General features: G+C 38.6%; 1 protein-coding gene and 1 non-coding gene across 3 annotated transcripts in view; one reads left to right on the top strand and one right to left on the bottom strand.

The window, feature by feature from the left end:
• The window catches only part of MARCHF8 (membrane associated ring-CH-type finger 8), a 116,517-nt gene that overhangs the window by 21,094 nt on the left and 79,498 nt on the right, over window positions 1-15,925 (bottom strand). For both annotated transcript variants that reach the window (XM_029932145.1, XM_029932144.1), the window contains exon 3: window positions 2,539-2,589. In XM_029932145.1, coding sequence (XP_029788005.1) covers window positions 2,539-2,589 — 51 coding nt within the window. The remainder of the gene's footprint in view (window positions 1-2,538; window positions 2,590-15,925) is intronic.
• On the top strand, window positions 1,300-1,401 carry LOC115286205. Its single transcript, XR_003905948.1, has one exon. It is a non-coding gene; the product is annotated as a small nucleolar RNA U13 (small nucleolar RNA).

The following is a 15,925-nucleotide window of genomic DNA, read 5'->3' as shown; positions in this document are numbered from 1 at the left end:
AACATGTCTGTGTTCTAATCCTTGTTTGGATTTTCTATCTCAAGGGTACTAAGTATCCACTCGAGTATGTCTGCTACACTGAAGATAGAGTTTTATGTGCCATGGCCTAAATTAGCCTCCAACAACAGGCTCATTTTATAAATACTGCAAGAAAAAAACTGCAGTCGCAAAAACAAAGTTATCTTTCAGAGCAGTCCTGCCCCTCCCCCACAGTACAGTGTAACTGGTTCACGCCTAACAACTCTACATCACACAACTTTCTTATTACAGAGGGGTACATTTTGCCACAAAACTTCATGTTGATGGCTCATTGGGAAGTAATGTGTGCACACACACCCTCCTGAAACTTTCCTCTGACCCTCCTCAGGGTGCAGGAACTCCTGCTTTGAAAATGGAAGAGGTCCACATCTTCACAGCCCTACTCTGTGGCAGAAAACTCTGAGGCTTTCTCAGTTCCCCCTTTTCTAAAAGTGTTACAAAGTGTGGAGCTAAAACTGCTTTTTAAGAAAATTCCAACCCTGCCCACAGGAAAGCTCCATGTCAGTTTTGTTCATCATCTTATGCCAGTATCAAGCTGAGTGCCTGGCACAAAGACCACACAATAAAAATGTGTGGGAGAGGGACGCCTGGGTGGCTCAGGCAGTTGAGTGTCTGACTCTCCATTTCAACTCTGGTCACCATCCCACAGCCCTGGGATCAAGCCCTATGTCAGGCTATGCACTGAGCATGGAGCCTGCTAAAGATTCATATTCTCTTTCTCTAACTCTCTCTCTGTCCTTCCCCCACTCTCTCTCAAATAAAATAATAATAATAATAATAATAAAATGTTTAATTCCACTTAACCAGACAGGCCGTCTGGATTTGCATCTTCTTACTTTTCTCAGGGCTTAAACATTGGGCAACACCTTCAAAAGTAGTAGGGCAAAACTGGCCATCTCACTCAAACAGTAATGATCTACCACTGTACAGTTCTATTAAGTCCCGCATCCCTAGCTGAACAAATAGCAGAAGAAAAGAAATGGAGGTTGGAACAAGAAGAACTCACTGAAAGGTATTTATTTGAGGTGACCGGAGCCTGTGCCTTGAATGACCATTCTAGGGGGAGGTCAGGTCAGGAATGCACTGAGGAGTACTCTAAATGGGCTTCAATGTCACACTGAGTATTATGGAGATTTCTTTTTATACATAATTAAATGGATGAGTGAGATCAGAAATGGTGAGATCAGAAATATGCCTAAGAACAGACTGTCTCAAAGGATTTGCTAGATTCGACTTTTACATTAAGAAGGGGGGGTAACGATCTTTTTGTAGTTCATAAGCGTGATGATTGGGCGTTCAGCCGTTGTGTGACATGTGCCACCCTTAAACCTTGTTACGAGCCGGCACATTATCCATCTGATGTTAAAAAAGGGGGGGAGGGCGATACAAGTGAGAATAGCTATATAGTTTGTAAATTAAAACGACACCCACTGTGTTTATTTCTGAGTACTTAGGAGGCCTGGCCCAGCAGGACAGGATCTATCACATCGATCAGATCTTCCTGTGAGGATCTGTGTCGGTGTTTGATCAGCTGACACAGACATGGGAAGAAGGCCCATCTCTGCAAGGAGCCTGCATGGACATACTGCACGGACAACAGGTTGGCCAGAGCCCGTGTCTGGGCCGAGACGCGCAGCGCATGCAAACAAGCTTGCGGAGCGTGAGACGCGGTCTGCTGGCTCCTGGGTCACCCCGCAGCAGCTGACCTGCTCCTGACAGGCCAGTCGAGTGACTAGACCACAGGTGTGTCAGGGGCTGTGGCATGGCCAACTCACCCTGTCAGCCCTCATTTTCCTGCCACTTTCCAGCTCTAGGAGGCTTTGTGATCCAATTCTGGGCAGTGAAATGCAAGCACATGTCAGGCAGCTGGCTAGGGCTTCTGGGAAAGCACCTTCCTGCTGCAAAGAGTCACTCTCAACTGACAGACCCCTCTATCCTTCATCATTTTTCTCACTCTTGTCAAGGCCACAGCCGTGGTACCTGGAGGTCTAGCTCCCATGTTGAGGCCATGAGGTACTAAAAAGCATAAAGATGACAATGTGCTAAGGAAAGTGGCACAGAGAGGACAGAAAATGTCTGAATCATTGGCAACATCTGGGAGCAACTGCATCAGCCTTGGACCACCTATCTCCAGACACACTTAAAACCTCCACAATTAGCTAAGTCACCAGAGTGGGCTTTTTGTTAAGGTCAAATGTGCTCCTAATTGAGGGGGCAGATTCTCTGGTGACTCTCTGAGAATTATTTTTAAACTGAGAGTAAATGATTTCTACTGGAAAAAAATAAGAGTTTTCTCCTATTAGTCACTGACCACAGCGCACATTCAGAACTGCCTCACTAGAAAAACAAAACTGTCACACACCTCATTGTATGGTCCTAGAGCAGACTGAAGAACGGTATAAATAACTTTGCATCTTGAAAAGAAAAGAGTAGAATCACATGCAAGCTAGGAGAAACCAAACCCCAAACCATGAAAATAACATACTTCTGGCACTCTACCTTAGAAATGTTACTTGAATGACTCATGGAATGTCCCAAAGTCTTCTCATTCTGCAAGAAAACCAAACAGGTGTTAAGTATCAAGAAAACAAAATAGGTGATTAAAATGTGCACACAAGTAATTAATGATAACAATCCTATCATTCCCTCAACTAGAATTTGCTGAGCAGAAACTATTATGTACCAGCAAAAGGAAATAAAACAATAGTCCCTGCCCTAAAGGAACGTAAGTTACAAAGAATAGGAATTTGGAATTAGCTAAAAATAAGAGGGCTACAAATGTCTTAAGACACATTCAAATGGAGGTTCAGAGGCAAGAAATTGCATGTTCAGTTTAATGTGATGTGGTCCATGCTATGAGGAGCCACTGTAGGATGAGGAAGAAGAAAGTAGGGCAGCTGACCCCACTCAGGTCCTCTGGCTGTCAAAGTGCTGGGGACTCAATAGGGACATCCCACCACTCGCATCTGTTCCCTCAAGCCTGTTTCTCCCCCTGGATTAGAGAAATCTGAGAGTCATGCTAGCCTCCTCCACCTTTAGTCACGAAGTCTTTTAACAAATTCTTCCTCTGTAGTGTCTCTCAGTCTCCAACCTCATTTGTATTTCTGCTGTCAATGCCTTAGGTTTAGGTTCTCTTCATTTCTCACTTGGAATGCTTGAATAACCTCCTACCTTACCTTTCTGCTTTGAAAGTGACCTCCCTGATACAAAACTGCTATGGACTGGATTGTACTGTGTCCGCCCAGATTCATATGTTGAAGTTCTAACCCCTAGTTCTCAGAATGTGACTGTACTTGGAGACAGGGTCTTTTAAAGAGGTAACTATGTTGCAATGAGGTAATCAGGGTGGGACTTGACCCAATATGAATGGTGTTCTTGTAAAGAAGCTGAAATTAGGATATACAGGTACAGACAGAGAGAACAGCACGTGAAGACCTGGGAGAAGGCAGCGGCAGCCATCTGCAAGCCAAGGAGAGAGGCCTCAGATGACACTCAACCAGCTGACAGGTAGGTTAATCTTGGACTTCTAGCCTCTAGAACTGTGAGAAAATTAAGTCCAGGTGCTCAAGCACCCACTCGTGGTGACTTTGTTACAGCAGCCATAGCAAATGAATACAGTAACTTTCCACACTATAACTTTCTTTTAAAAAAATATCAGTCAACATTCCAAATGTAAATCTGATTTTCTAAAAATTAGTAACTCTTCCTCAATCCAATTGGCCTTGCTCTAAACCCAAATGAGTAAAAAAACAACAAAAAAATAAAAAAAAAAACCAAACTATTACCAATGGAAGAGATTATCTCATTTCTATTTTTAAGATTATCTATTCTTATTCTTCTCACATTTTACAATAACCATAGGGAAGACTAGAAAAGGCTGAGACACAATTAGCAGGTAAAATTCTTCTGGTCAGTCAGAAGTACAAAGGAGCCAGTAGATCTAAAACTGCTTTGAAACAGAGTTGATTCCATTCCACCAAGGCTCTGCTAAAAGAGATCTAGCAATCAAGAAAGTTTTAGCTTTCCCCTTTTCCTCAACCCACCAAATTACATACTGCCTGGACTTTGGTATACACTTGGCTTTTGAACACTCGACATCCCTAAACTGTTAGTGAAGAAACATTTCAAGAGCTCCCAAGTGGCCTGCCAGCTGGCGCTGGTCTTAACAATGTTGTCTTTACAGCAATTTGTGCATTTTTTTGAATATTTTCCTTATATTCTTTTATTTTATAAATATGAGTGAAAACAGAAGTTCAAATCTCTTAAGCATAATACAATAAAGGCACTTTTGGCCTCAATGGAATGTTTCTTGGTTTTAAGCGCGTCAATTAGATAGTTTTAAAGGAAAACAACATTATAAAGTATGCTCAAAGTGTTGGCAATGTCACCAAAGACTATTTCTAAAGGCCCGATGTAGGGCGCCTGGATGGCTCTGTTGGTTGGGTGTTCAACTTTGGCTCAGGTCATAATCTCACAGTTCGTGGGTTTGAGACCCGCATTGGGCTCTGTGCTGACAGCTCAGAGTCTGAAGCCTACTTTGGATTCTGTGTTTCCCTCTCTCTCTCTCTGACCCTCCCCTGATCCACTGTCTCTCTCTGCCTCTCAAAAATTAATAAAATGTTAAAAAAAATCTAAAAGACCAGATGAATTAGGAATTTCATTCATTCATCTTAATTCGTGCATTCACTCACTGGGAATAGAGAATCTCTCTGTCTACAAAACAGGTAAATCTGTAACCATTCAAGTATCATTCATGAGTCAGAAATGTACTATGGACAAATACAAGGCAGACTTAATGTGAATCCAGACTTAAAGGCTCATCCACTGGTAATTTAACATTAAATTTTAATTTCATTTGCTAAACTAAAACAAAGATACCATATGTCCTGGATTTTCTGTACAGAAATCCATTATAACTGCTATGACATTACCCAGTACCTTACACGAAATGACCAGCGTGTTAACACTCCCTGGAGACCAACAAAGAAGCTCTGAGGTACGAAGAGAAACAGTAATTCCTACCCTTGACTTTTCTTGACATTTATTTTTCCATAGAGTGGATTATTTGGGTGGGGAGAGATCTCGCTGGTAAACTAGGTAACTTTATAAATACAGACTGAGATCGAAAAGTTGCTTATTACCTTATGAACTTGAGAAATAAATTTAATGATATAAGCCTGTGCCCTGTTTTCCTTGTTAGAACAATCTTACTAACTTAATTTAAATAAATATTTTTAAAAGGCTTATAAAAATGTTTATTTTTTAATGTCTTTTATTTATTTTTGAGAGACAGAGAGAGACAGTGTGAGCAGGGGAAGGTCAGAGAGAGAGGGAGAGGGAGACACAGAATCTGAAGCAGGTTCCAGGCTCTGAGCTAGCTGTCAGCACAGAGCCTGATGCGGGGATCAAACCCACGAAACGTGAGATCATGAACTGAGCCAAAGCCTGACGCTTAACTCACTGAGCCACCCAGGCGCCCCTACACAGATGTTTTTAAGACTGAAACCTGTCAATATCTGGAATTGCTTCACCATTGCCTGGCAGGAGATTAACAAGTCAGCTCCAACAGACCATTTTAATTTCCCTTAAATGCTGTTACATTTATTCAGACTCACTGAAAATCTAAGTTCAGGACCATAACAGAACTATTTTCCAAAAAGCAAATCCCAGGATTCATTCAAACCAGTGACTCATTCATTCCATACTTATTTACCATGCGACCACCACATGCAAACAACCATATTAGGCACCAAACATGGACAAAAATAAATCTAGCTCCTAGGCCTGTTCTAATGATGATGTCACCACAAAATTGCTTTAAAATTGTTGTTTTGATGAGAAATATACAACGGGGGGGAGGGGATGAACAAAAACATTTTTAAGAACGCTAAAAAGCACATACAAAGAATTATATCAGGGTACATTGGGTGATACCATTCTCTCCTAACCACGTTGGCACATTTCTGAATAAAAAGAAATAAAGTTTACCAAACATCAATGTTGAGAACTCGAATTAGGCATTCCAAAGTGAAAAAGAGTTCCATTCCAGTTTAAGCCAAGACTAAGCTTCAATGTCCAAGTGATACAAACTTTAGCAAATTATTTTTATAAATCTTTAATATGGTTAGTCACTGCTTAATGGGTCTACCATGTAATCCTGGGAGAGATAAAAAGCCTCACTGCTGGCAGCAAAAACTGTTACCTTCTTTCCTCAGAGAAGGCCCCAGGAGATGCCACACTGTGACACCACACACTCCAATGGCTTGCTCTCCTCTCCACGTGTCTTTTGTGGGCTCTTTTTTCTACATTTAACAAGAGGTCCTCAGAACACAGTTCCATGCCATCTTCTCATCTGCTGTCTCCTTTCGACCAGTGCTTCCGAAACTTTGTGCACTTGAATCATTTAAGGACCTTAGTAAAATGCAGACTGTGATTTGCAGATTGGGATTCTGCATTTCCATAAGCTCCCAGGTGACTCCCATGCTGTTGGTCCCTAGACTACACTTTAAGATGCAAATTTCATTGCAAATGCTGGGCCAGTATAATCCATAAAGGCCAGGATTCATTTTTTAATTGAAGTGTAAGTGACTATGACTCATTTTTTAAAAAGCAAACCATGACTAATATAAAAGCAAATTTCTGCATAAAAGATGGCAGTGAGTTCACAACTGAGTTAATACAAATAAATCAGTCAGGAACCAACTGATACATACACTGCGAATGGAGTCTGAGGGTGTGAGAAAGAGACGTTTTATTAATGTAAGATGTTAACAAATCACAAAGATAAAGAGAAGCTCTGTTGAAGAATAAGGGACATTTCACAATTTAACCAGTCCCGTCAATGGCATTTTGCAAGTCCTTATGTGGCTCCCACAGAAAGTGCCTTGGGGGTAGGACACAAATGCAGAGCCACAGAGACCAAATACACCTTAGAAAGCAGAAGCCAAGAATTAACAAGAATACAAGGAGGTGAGATGTCTAAGCAAGTTTTAAGGATTCTGTATAAAGGAGTCAAACAATTAAACTTCATGTGGGAGTTTCCCTGAAACTCTGACCTGGACTAGTCATTAAAAACACAAGAAACAAACAAGCAAAAAACAAAACAAAACAAAACAAAACAAAAGCACGCTGTGTAACACATATACTATGTATCCCTACCAAAAGAACAAATTTGTTCTAGCAGGAGTGGACCCAACTAAAAGCTCTCACTTTCTCACTTTCTTTTGCAGTTAAGGCTAAATATGTAAGCAAGTTCTCCTTAAAGACATTAAACTTGAGGTTTTCTGGGAGAACAGTTTGCTTTCCTGATATAGCCATTGCTCCTTTCTCAGCACTCCTCCTTTCCTCAGTCGCCCTGGAATAATGCTGGCATGCCGGGAGGTGCAGCAATCACTGCCTGGTGGCGAGGAGAAAAGCATGCACACAGGTCTCCACCTTTTTGTTCTCAGGACACCTTTACAATGTAAATTACTGAAGACTCCCAACCTTTTGTGTGTGGGGGTTATATATATCAATATTTTCCACTCGTTACAAATTAAAACAGGGACACCTGGGTGACTCAGTTGGTTAAGCATCTGACTCTTGATTTGGACTCAGGTCATGATCTCACAGCTCACAAAATCAAGCCCCACGTCAGGCTCTGCACTAATATAATAGCACAAGCCTGCTTGGGATTCTCTCCCTACTCCCTCCCTTCCTCTCCCCCCACTCCCCCTAGACCCACTAGTGAGTTCTTCCTCCCTCAAAATCAATAAATAAGCTTAAAAAAGGAAAATAACATTTGCAATATGAATCTCTTAATTACAATAAACCCAGTTAATATAAATAACATTTCCATGAAAATAACTTTTTCTGGAAAAAAATAAGTGAGCAGAATAACATAGTTTTATACTTTTGTAAACCTTATTATTGTCCAATGAAAGAATACAGCTGGATTCTCGTATCTGCTTGTACAATCTCCTCTGTTATTTTGACTGAAGTAAATGAAGAAAATTTGGCCTATCTTATACAGTCAGGTATTTATAAAAGGATTATGTATTTAAAAACCATCTGAGGTAACTGGATATTCTTTGTACTACACAAAAACTCAAGTAATTAGCTGTGATGTAGACGCATAAAATAATATTAATAAATTTTTAGTACTCCATTAAAATCAACTGGCCCATCCTTTACTTTGATTTTCTCTATCATGCATGACTTTATAACATCACACCTTGGCCATTTAAAAATTGGTTCACCGAGTTATGCAAATCTTTCAGTACTGATACAATCCATTATGCAATATGAAAAAAATCCCTCATTAAAATGACCACCAGAGTCTTTAATTATTGAAAAGTTAGCAAGCTCACTTTTTCCAAAATTCTACAAGTTTTCCAAAATTCTAATTTTTGCTTAGAGATGTCAGATTTTTTTCATTGGCAACAAAAACTGTTACTTGCTTTCCTTGAAAGCAAGGCTGGCTCATTCATTCAATCTGGGGAAAATGTCTGCCAAATAGCCAAGTCAGAATAACTAGAATTTGCCAGTAATTCTTTCAAGTAAAAATTTTATTCCATTGAAAAAAAATGACTAGTTAACTTAGCAGCTCAATCATAGAAGTGCTTTACCCTGAGGTCACCACCTCACTCCAGCATGCAGGAGAAAGGATTTAGACCAGACATGCAAAGATGGAATAGAACACATAATCTATAATGAGAACAGTCCATTAAAACTGACACACATATTAAAATTAGTAGAAAATGAAGTCAAAGTATTATTGGAACTGTCTTTTAAATGTTCCCAACATTAAAGAGACATAAGGTATAAGAAATATATCAAACTTCCAAAGATAAACAAGCACTAAAAAAGCTACACAAAGAGATGCACTCACTAATACCCACACATAAATTAAGAAATTCTTAAACGTGTTCAACTAGCCCACATGATGGTAAGAAAAAGAGGAGTAAAAAAGAGAGATGGGGGGGGTGGTAGGAGGAGAGAAAATAAACGAAATAAAAAATAAAATGGCATCCTTAATCCCTAAAATATTAGAAACTGTCCTGGGGACATAGAGCAAATAGAGAGACATTTATTCAAGAAAACTGACTACACCTTGGTAGGAACAGGGGGAATCTGCGGCATTTGAACCACAACCCAGTCCATCCTCAGGCTGACGTAAGCTCTACTCTGGGAGGGTGCAGCCAAGAAACATTGGCTCTGTTTCTCCCCAGCTCCCAAGAGAACAGAATGGCATCTCCAGGAGAGGGGCAGGCCCCAAGCATTACACATCCTACTCCACCAACTCCATGTTGCAGAAGCCATGTTCCAGGCAAAAGTGATTAGAAGTAGGTCTGGGCTCTCTTCTGCACAGTGCCCAGTGGCAGAGCAGAAGCTCTACTCCAGGCAGAGTATAATGGGGTCCCAACTCTGCTTGGCCCAAAAGACTGATAGGGTGGAAGTTCCACACCAAGAGAGGCAAACAAGAAAGCCACAGGCTACTGCCCTACCAATGTACTGCTCATAAAGCAGGTGTGTCACTCCAAATGGTGTGAGTCACTGTACCTGCCCCCAGCTCTGGAGCATAAGCTTATTATGATCTTGCAAAGGAGGAAAGGCAGGCCAAGAGAACAGAGAGCTCCTCTGCTATCTTCAAGGAAACAAACATTAACTGTAATAAAATATGTAGAAATTCAAGGCTAATGGTGCTGGCAAGAACAATGGCATTTTAAGAGGAGGCTGGTAGCTCCAAGAGAGCAACAAGCAAAACCACAAAACAACTAAAAGTGTACCACAGAATAGCAGGGACAGAGACAACTAAGAAGGTCCTCCAGAAGATGGAAGAAACCTCAAATACCGGTCCTGAAAACAACTGCAGCAGGGCATCTGGGTGGCTCAGTCAGTGAAGCATCCTGACTTGAGCGCAGGTCATGATCTTGAGGCTCATGAGTTTGAGCCCCGCATCGGGTTCGGTGCTGACCGCTCAGAGCCTGGAGCCTGCTTCTGATTCTGTGTCTCCTTCTCTCTCTCTGCCCCTTCCCTGTTCTCTCTCTCTTTCACAAATAAATAAGCATTAATATTTTCTCTTTTTTAAAGAAAACAACTGTAGCAAAGGGACCTGAATTTACTTGGATAAGACCATGGAACAAATGCCCTATGGAACTGTCCAAAATAGCAAAGCAATCACCCAGCAGTTAATGGAACTAAAAACTCAGTGTGACATCAACAGAGACAAGAAAATGTAACAGATCAGGAAAAGTCACAGACAAAAAAAGCACTGCTGGGGCGCCTGGGTGGCTCAGTCGGGCTCAGTCTGTTAAGCGTCTGGCTTCGACTCACGTACTGATCTCAGGGTTCATGGGTTCAAGCCCCACGTCGGGCTCTGTGGTAACAGCTAGCTCAGAGACTGAAGCCTGCTTCAGATTCTGTGTCTCCCTCTCTCTCTGACCCTCCCCTGCTCGCGCTGTCTCTGTCTCTCAAAAATAAATAAAAAACATTAAAAATTTAAAAAAAAACAATGTTATAAAGTCATCTCAACTTGAGAGAGTGCAAGCCCAAAGCTCACCCTTCTGAGAAGCAAAATCAGACCATATATTGTAAGAAAAACAGATTTTACTGTATAAATCAGTAACTTTTACAAGTCATTAAACAAAGAACAACCCACAGGAGGTAGGGGGTAGGAGTATAAAAAATTTAATTCAGAGATGCTAAAAAGTATTATCTAAAATATACAGCATTGAGTAAAAAAAATTACAAGACCTGTGGAGAGAGAAGAAAGTATAACTCAAACAGGAAAAAAAAGGCAGGTAACAGAAAAGGCCCTTGAGAGTGCCCACAAATCATCTTGAGTACACAAAGCCTTCAAAGTAACTATTATAAATATGTTCATAGAACTAAAGAAAGCCATACTTAGGCAAAGGAAGATATGATGACAATATCTTATTCAATTGATGAAAACAATAAAGAGATAGAAATGATAAAAAAAAAAAAGAGTAATATGGGAAACGTGGAATTGAAAAGCATGATAACTGAAATGAAAAATTCTTTACAGGCATTCAACAGATTTGACCTGGCAGAGGAAAGAGTCAGTAAACATGAAGATAGATCCTAAGAGATTATGCAATATGAAGAACAGAGATCAAAAACAATAAAGAAAACTAAGTGGAGCCTTACAGAAACATGGAACATGATTAAGTACACCAATATATCCATAATGTGAGTATGGGAGAAAGAAAAGAAAGGAGGATAGAAAATACTCAAAGAAATAATGGCTGAAAACCCTCAAGTTTGATGAAAGCATTAATCTCTATATCCAAGAAGTAAACTGTAGGAGGATAAAAGCAAAAGAATTCACATCCAAACACATCAAATTAACATGTAGAGAGACAAAGAGAAAACCTTGAAAGCAACAAGGGACAAATAACTCGTTATATACACAAAACCCCAAAAAGATTACTAACTGACTTCTCATCAGAAGCCATGGAAGCCAGAAGACTGAGGGGGGACATATTTGGAGAATCGAAAGAAAAAGAATTTCAACCAGGAATATTATTCCAGCAAACCTGTCTTTAATAATGAAGGTAGAATGAAGATAACAAGAAGATATCAAGAATAACAAAAACTGACAGAATGCGATGCAAGCAGATACACCTTAAAAGAAATAGTAATGAGAAGCTCTTCAGGCTGAAAACAAGTTAACACCAAATAATAATTAAAACCACAAGAAAAAAAAAAAGAATGCCAAAAAAACTAATTATATAAAAATAAAAGACAGTTTACATATATATATATCTTGTCTTTTCATCTATTAAATGATTTTAAAAGGAATTACATAAAAACATGTATATACTATGTTGTTGAAAGTATAACATAAAGAAAGGTGATATATTTGACAAAAGCAAACAAAAGAGGTGCGTGGGTACAAAACTGTACTGGCAAAAGGAAGTGACAAGAGATGGCAACTCAAATCCACGGAAATAAATGAGAACAACAAATGCTAAATAACTTTAAAACAACAAACTCTGTAAGCGCTCTCCTCTCACTTCTTTAAAAGAGAAATTAGGGGCGCCCGGGTGGCTCAGTTGGCTAAGCGTCCCACTTGAGTTTGAGCCCCACAGCAGTTTCAGTGCTGACAGCTCAGAGCCTGGGCCTGCCCTCTCTATGCCCCTCCCCTGCTCATGCTCTCTCTCTCTCAAAAATACACAACAAAAAAATTTTTTTAAAGAAATTAATAACTGCAACAATTTATTATTGGGTTTGTAACATATACAGATGTAACATGGTAACAGTGTTAGCAAGAAAGGCAAAGGGAAGAGTTTACATAAGAAGTATGATTTTCTATCTTACTGGAATTAAATTAATATAACGAATCTGCTTTTAAAAATGTATATATTAAGCATGGAGCAAACATGAAGATGATAACTTTAAAAATTCACTTAATGCAAAAGAAACCAGTAAAGGAGAAACAGAAAAGGCATAAGATATATAAAAAACAAAAAGTGACTGACAAATCAAACTGTATTAATAGCAATAAATATTAACAACCCAACCAAAAGAATAAGTTGTCACAGTAGATAAAAACACAAAATGCAAGTCTACAATGTGTAGAGAAGACACGCTTTATACTGAAAATTACAAACAGATTAACGTTAAATGAAGGAAAAAGAGAAATCGCAAAAAAGGGAACCATGACAAGGTTGGAAAAACTATACCAATATCAGACAAAACAAATTTTTGAAAATTATACTAGAGCTAAAGAGTGATGTTTATTATATAACGGTCAATCCATCATGAAGATATAACCCCAAAGAGAGCCAAAAATTACAGGAAGCACAAACTGACAAAACTGAATAAAAACCAGGCAATTCAACAATATTGACAGATCCCAAGCCCCCATATTCAACAACAGACAGAACAACCAGGTGGGAGACCAACAGGACAGTGCTATAAACCAACTAGACCTAACAGACCTCTACAGAACACTAACCCCTACGAGAGAACACACATTCTCCTCAAGAGCTAGAATACTCTCGAGGACGGCATTACAAGGTAGACCATAATACAAGCCTCAATAAATTCAAAGGAACTGAAATAATACAACGTATGATTTCTCACAACGGAGTTAAATTCGATATCAATTACAGAATAAGAAAAATTCACAATTGTGCGGTAATTAATAAAATCTGAAATAACCAATGTGTCAAAGAACTCACAAAGAAAATGAGAAAGTGTGAGACTAATAAAAATGAAAACACAAAATACCAAACTTATCCAATACAACTAAAACAGTGCTTAGAGAGATATTTATAGCTGTTAATGCTGATAAATATAAAGAATAAGCTCAAATACATTACTTCTGCAGTAAGGCGGGGGAGGGAAGGCAGGGAAAGAGTAAACTACAGCTAAATTAGCAAATAGAAGGTAACATTACAAGGAGATGTGAATAGGGACTAGAAAACTGATGGAGAAAAATCAATAGAACCAAAAGTTGGTTCTTCGACAAGACTTAAAAAAAAAAAAAATCAAAAACCTTTATGTAGCTTCACCAAGTACAAAATGAAATACAACTCAAATTACTAAAATTAGGAACAAAAGAGCTTGTATTACCAACCTTATAGAAATATAAAAGATTATAAAGGAATACTATGAACAATTCTATACCAAAAAAAAGTAAAAGAGGAAAATTCCTACAGAGACAGACAAAACTACCTAAAGTGACTCATGAAGAAATAAAAAATCTGAGTAAGCCAGATTGAATTACTTATCTAAAAATTTCCCATAAATAAAAGACCAAGCACAGATGACATCACTGGTTACCACCACCATTTAAGGAAGAAAAATACAAATTCCTTCCTTAAACTTTTCCAAAAAATTAAAAATAGAATAAAAGAACACTTTCCAATTCATTCTAATGAGGCCATTATCATTTGGAAGCAAAAAAAAAAGACCAAATATATCACAGGAATAAAAAATGGCACATCAATATTTCTTATACAGATTCAAGAATTCTCAATAAAATTTATTATTGAGAATAAAAATATTAACAAACCAAATCCAGCAACAGATAAAAAGATACATACACTACAACTAAGTGTCACTGGTACTAGGAATACAAGGTTGAAATAGCTGAAACTGAACATAATACACAATATCGAAAGAATTTTAAAAGACACCATAAACATTTGACAAAATCTTGCTCCTTTCCTGATGAAAACACTCAACAAACTAGGAATCAAATTTCCTCAATCTGATAAAGCGCATCTACAACAAATCCATGGTGGTTAACACCATACTCAGTGATTAAAGAATAAATGGTTTTACAGTGAAATTAGGAACAAGACAATGTGTTTACTCTTTCAACGTCTATCCGACACTGTGGTGATGATTCTAGGCAGAGTACTGTAAGGACACAGGTCTGAATCAAACTGACTCTGACCTTGGAGGCCTAAGTGTCAGTTTCTCAGAATCTTGAGACAATAGAAGGGCACACATTGACCAAGGAAGGAGGGACAACCCTTGTAACACCCAATCAGGAAAGGCCAGTTAACACCTTTAACATTTCTAAGGGCAGGCCTAAGGATAGAAGCTACGCCCTACGTGACGGTCCTGGGTCCACTCTGTAATTGGTTAAAGTTACTGCCAATGATGTTATAATGATTGGACCCCTGTACCTGTGTCACAATTTCCTGTAACTCCCCCTTCCCAAACCCATAAAGGCCCTACCCTGCCTTTGTTCGGGGCTCTCCATATGGATCCACTGCCTTGGTGAAGTCTGTGAGCCCGAGCTTATAACCCTTATAAGGGCTTTATTATAAGCTTATAAGCCTTATAATAAAGCCCTTTGCTTTTGCATGTGTGACTTGGTCTCCGTGGCGGTTTCTGGTTTTGGGGGACGATAATGAAATCTTGGGCATAACAGTACTTAGGCAAGAAAAAGAAAGAAAGAAAAGACATCCAGCTTGGAAAGGAAGATAAAAGTATCTTTGTTTGCAGATGCCATGATCTTGTGTATAAAAAATCCTGAAGACAAAAACAATATACAAAAATAAAGTTCATTTATATACATTGTAAATGAACCCCAAACCAAAATATAGAAAACTCATTTAAAATAGTATTAAAAAAAAAAACTTAGGAAGAATTTCAACAAGATACATGCAAAAGTTATACCCTGAAACTACAAAACTTTCAAAATATTTTTGAAAGAAAGCAAAGACCTAAATAAATGGAATAATATCCTTTCTTAATGATTCAGATGATTTAAAATTTTTAGGATGGCAAAACTTTTCCTTTTGATCTACAGACTCAAGGAAATTCCATGAATATCCCAGTTGACCTTTTTTAGAGCAACTAACAAGCTGATCATAACACTCATTACACAGGACCAGCAAGAGCCAGGATATCTTGAAAAGGAAGAATAAAACTATATTGATACCCCAAGTTGGTGCAAAGCTGTAATAATCAAAACAGGTGATATTGATATTAGAATAGTATAAGAATCAATGGAATAAAACTGTAAGTGTCTAGAAGTAACTCTTTATATTTTTGGTTACCTAATTTTCAGTATGAGTGTATGACAAGTCAATGGAAAAATAATCGTTTCTTCAACACATAAGGCTGGGACAACTGGACATCTACATGCAAAAAAATGAAAGTAGACCCCTTCCTTGCACTATACACAAAAACTAACTTAAAATGGATCACATATCAAATACAAGAACTAAAACTATACAACTTCTACAATATAATATAGGAGTAAATCTTAATGACCCTGGGTTAAGCAAAGCCTTCTTAGACATACAGCAGCAAAAGAAAAAAAAGTAAACTAGACTCCATCAAAATTAAAAGCTTCTGTGATTTAAAGTACAACATTAAGGGGTGCCTGGGTGGTTCAGTCAGTTAAGCATCTGACTCT

Source organism: Suricata suricatta, chromosome 2 (assembly GCF_006229205.1).
Source record: "Suricata suricatta isolate VVHF042 chromosome 2, meerkat_22Aug2017_6uvM2_HiC, whole genome shotgun sequence".
Classification (NCBI taxonomy): Eukaryota; Metazoa; Chordata; class Mammalia; order Carnivora; family Herpestidae; genus Suricata; species Suricata suricatta.
The sequence above is the reverse complement of the archived record's forward strand: the minus strand, read 5'-3'. Positions and strand labels throughout refer to the sequence as shown.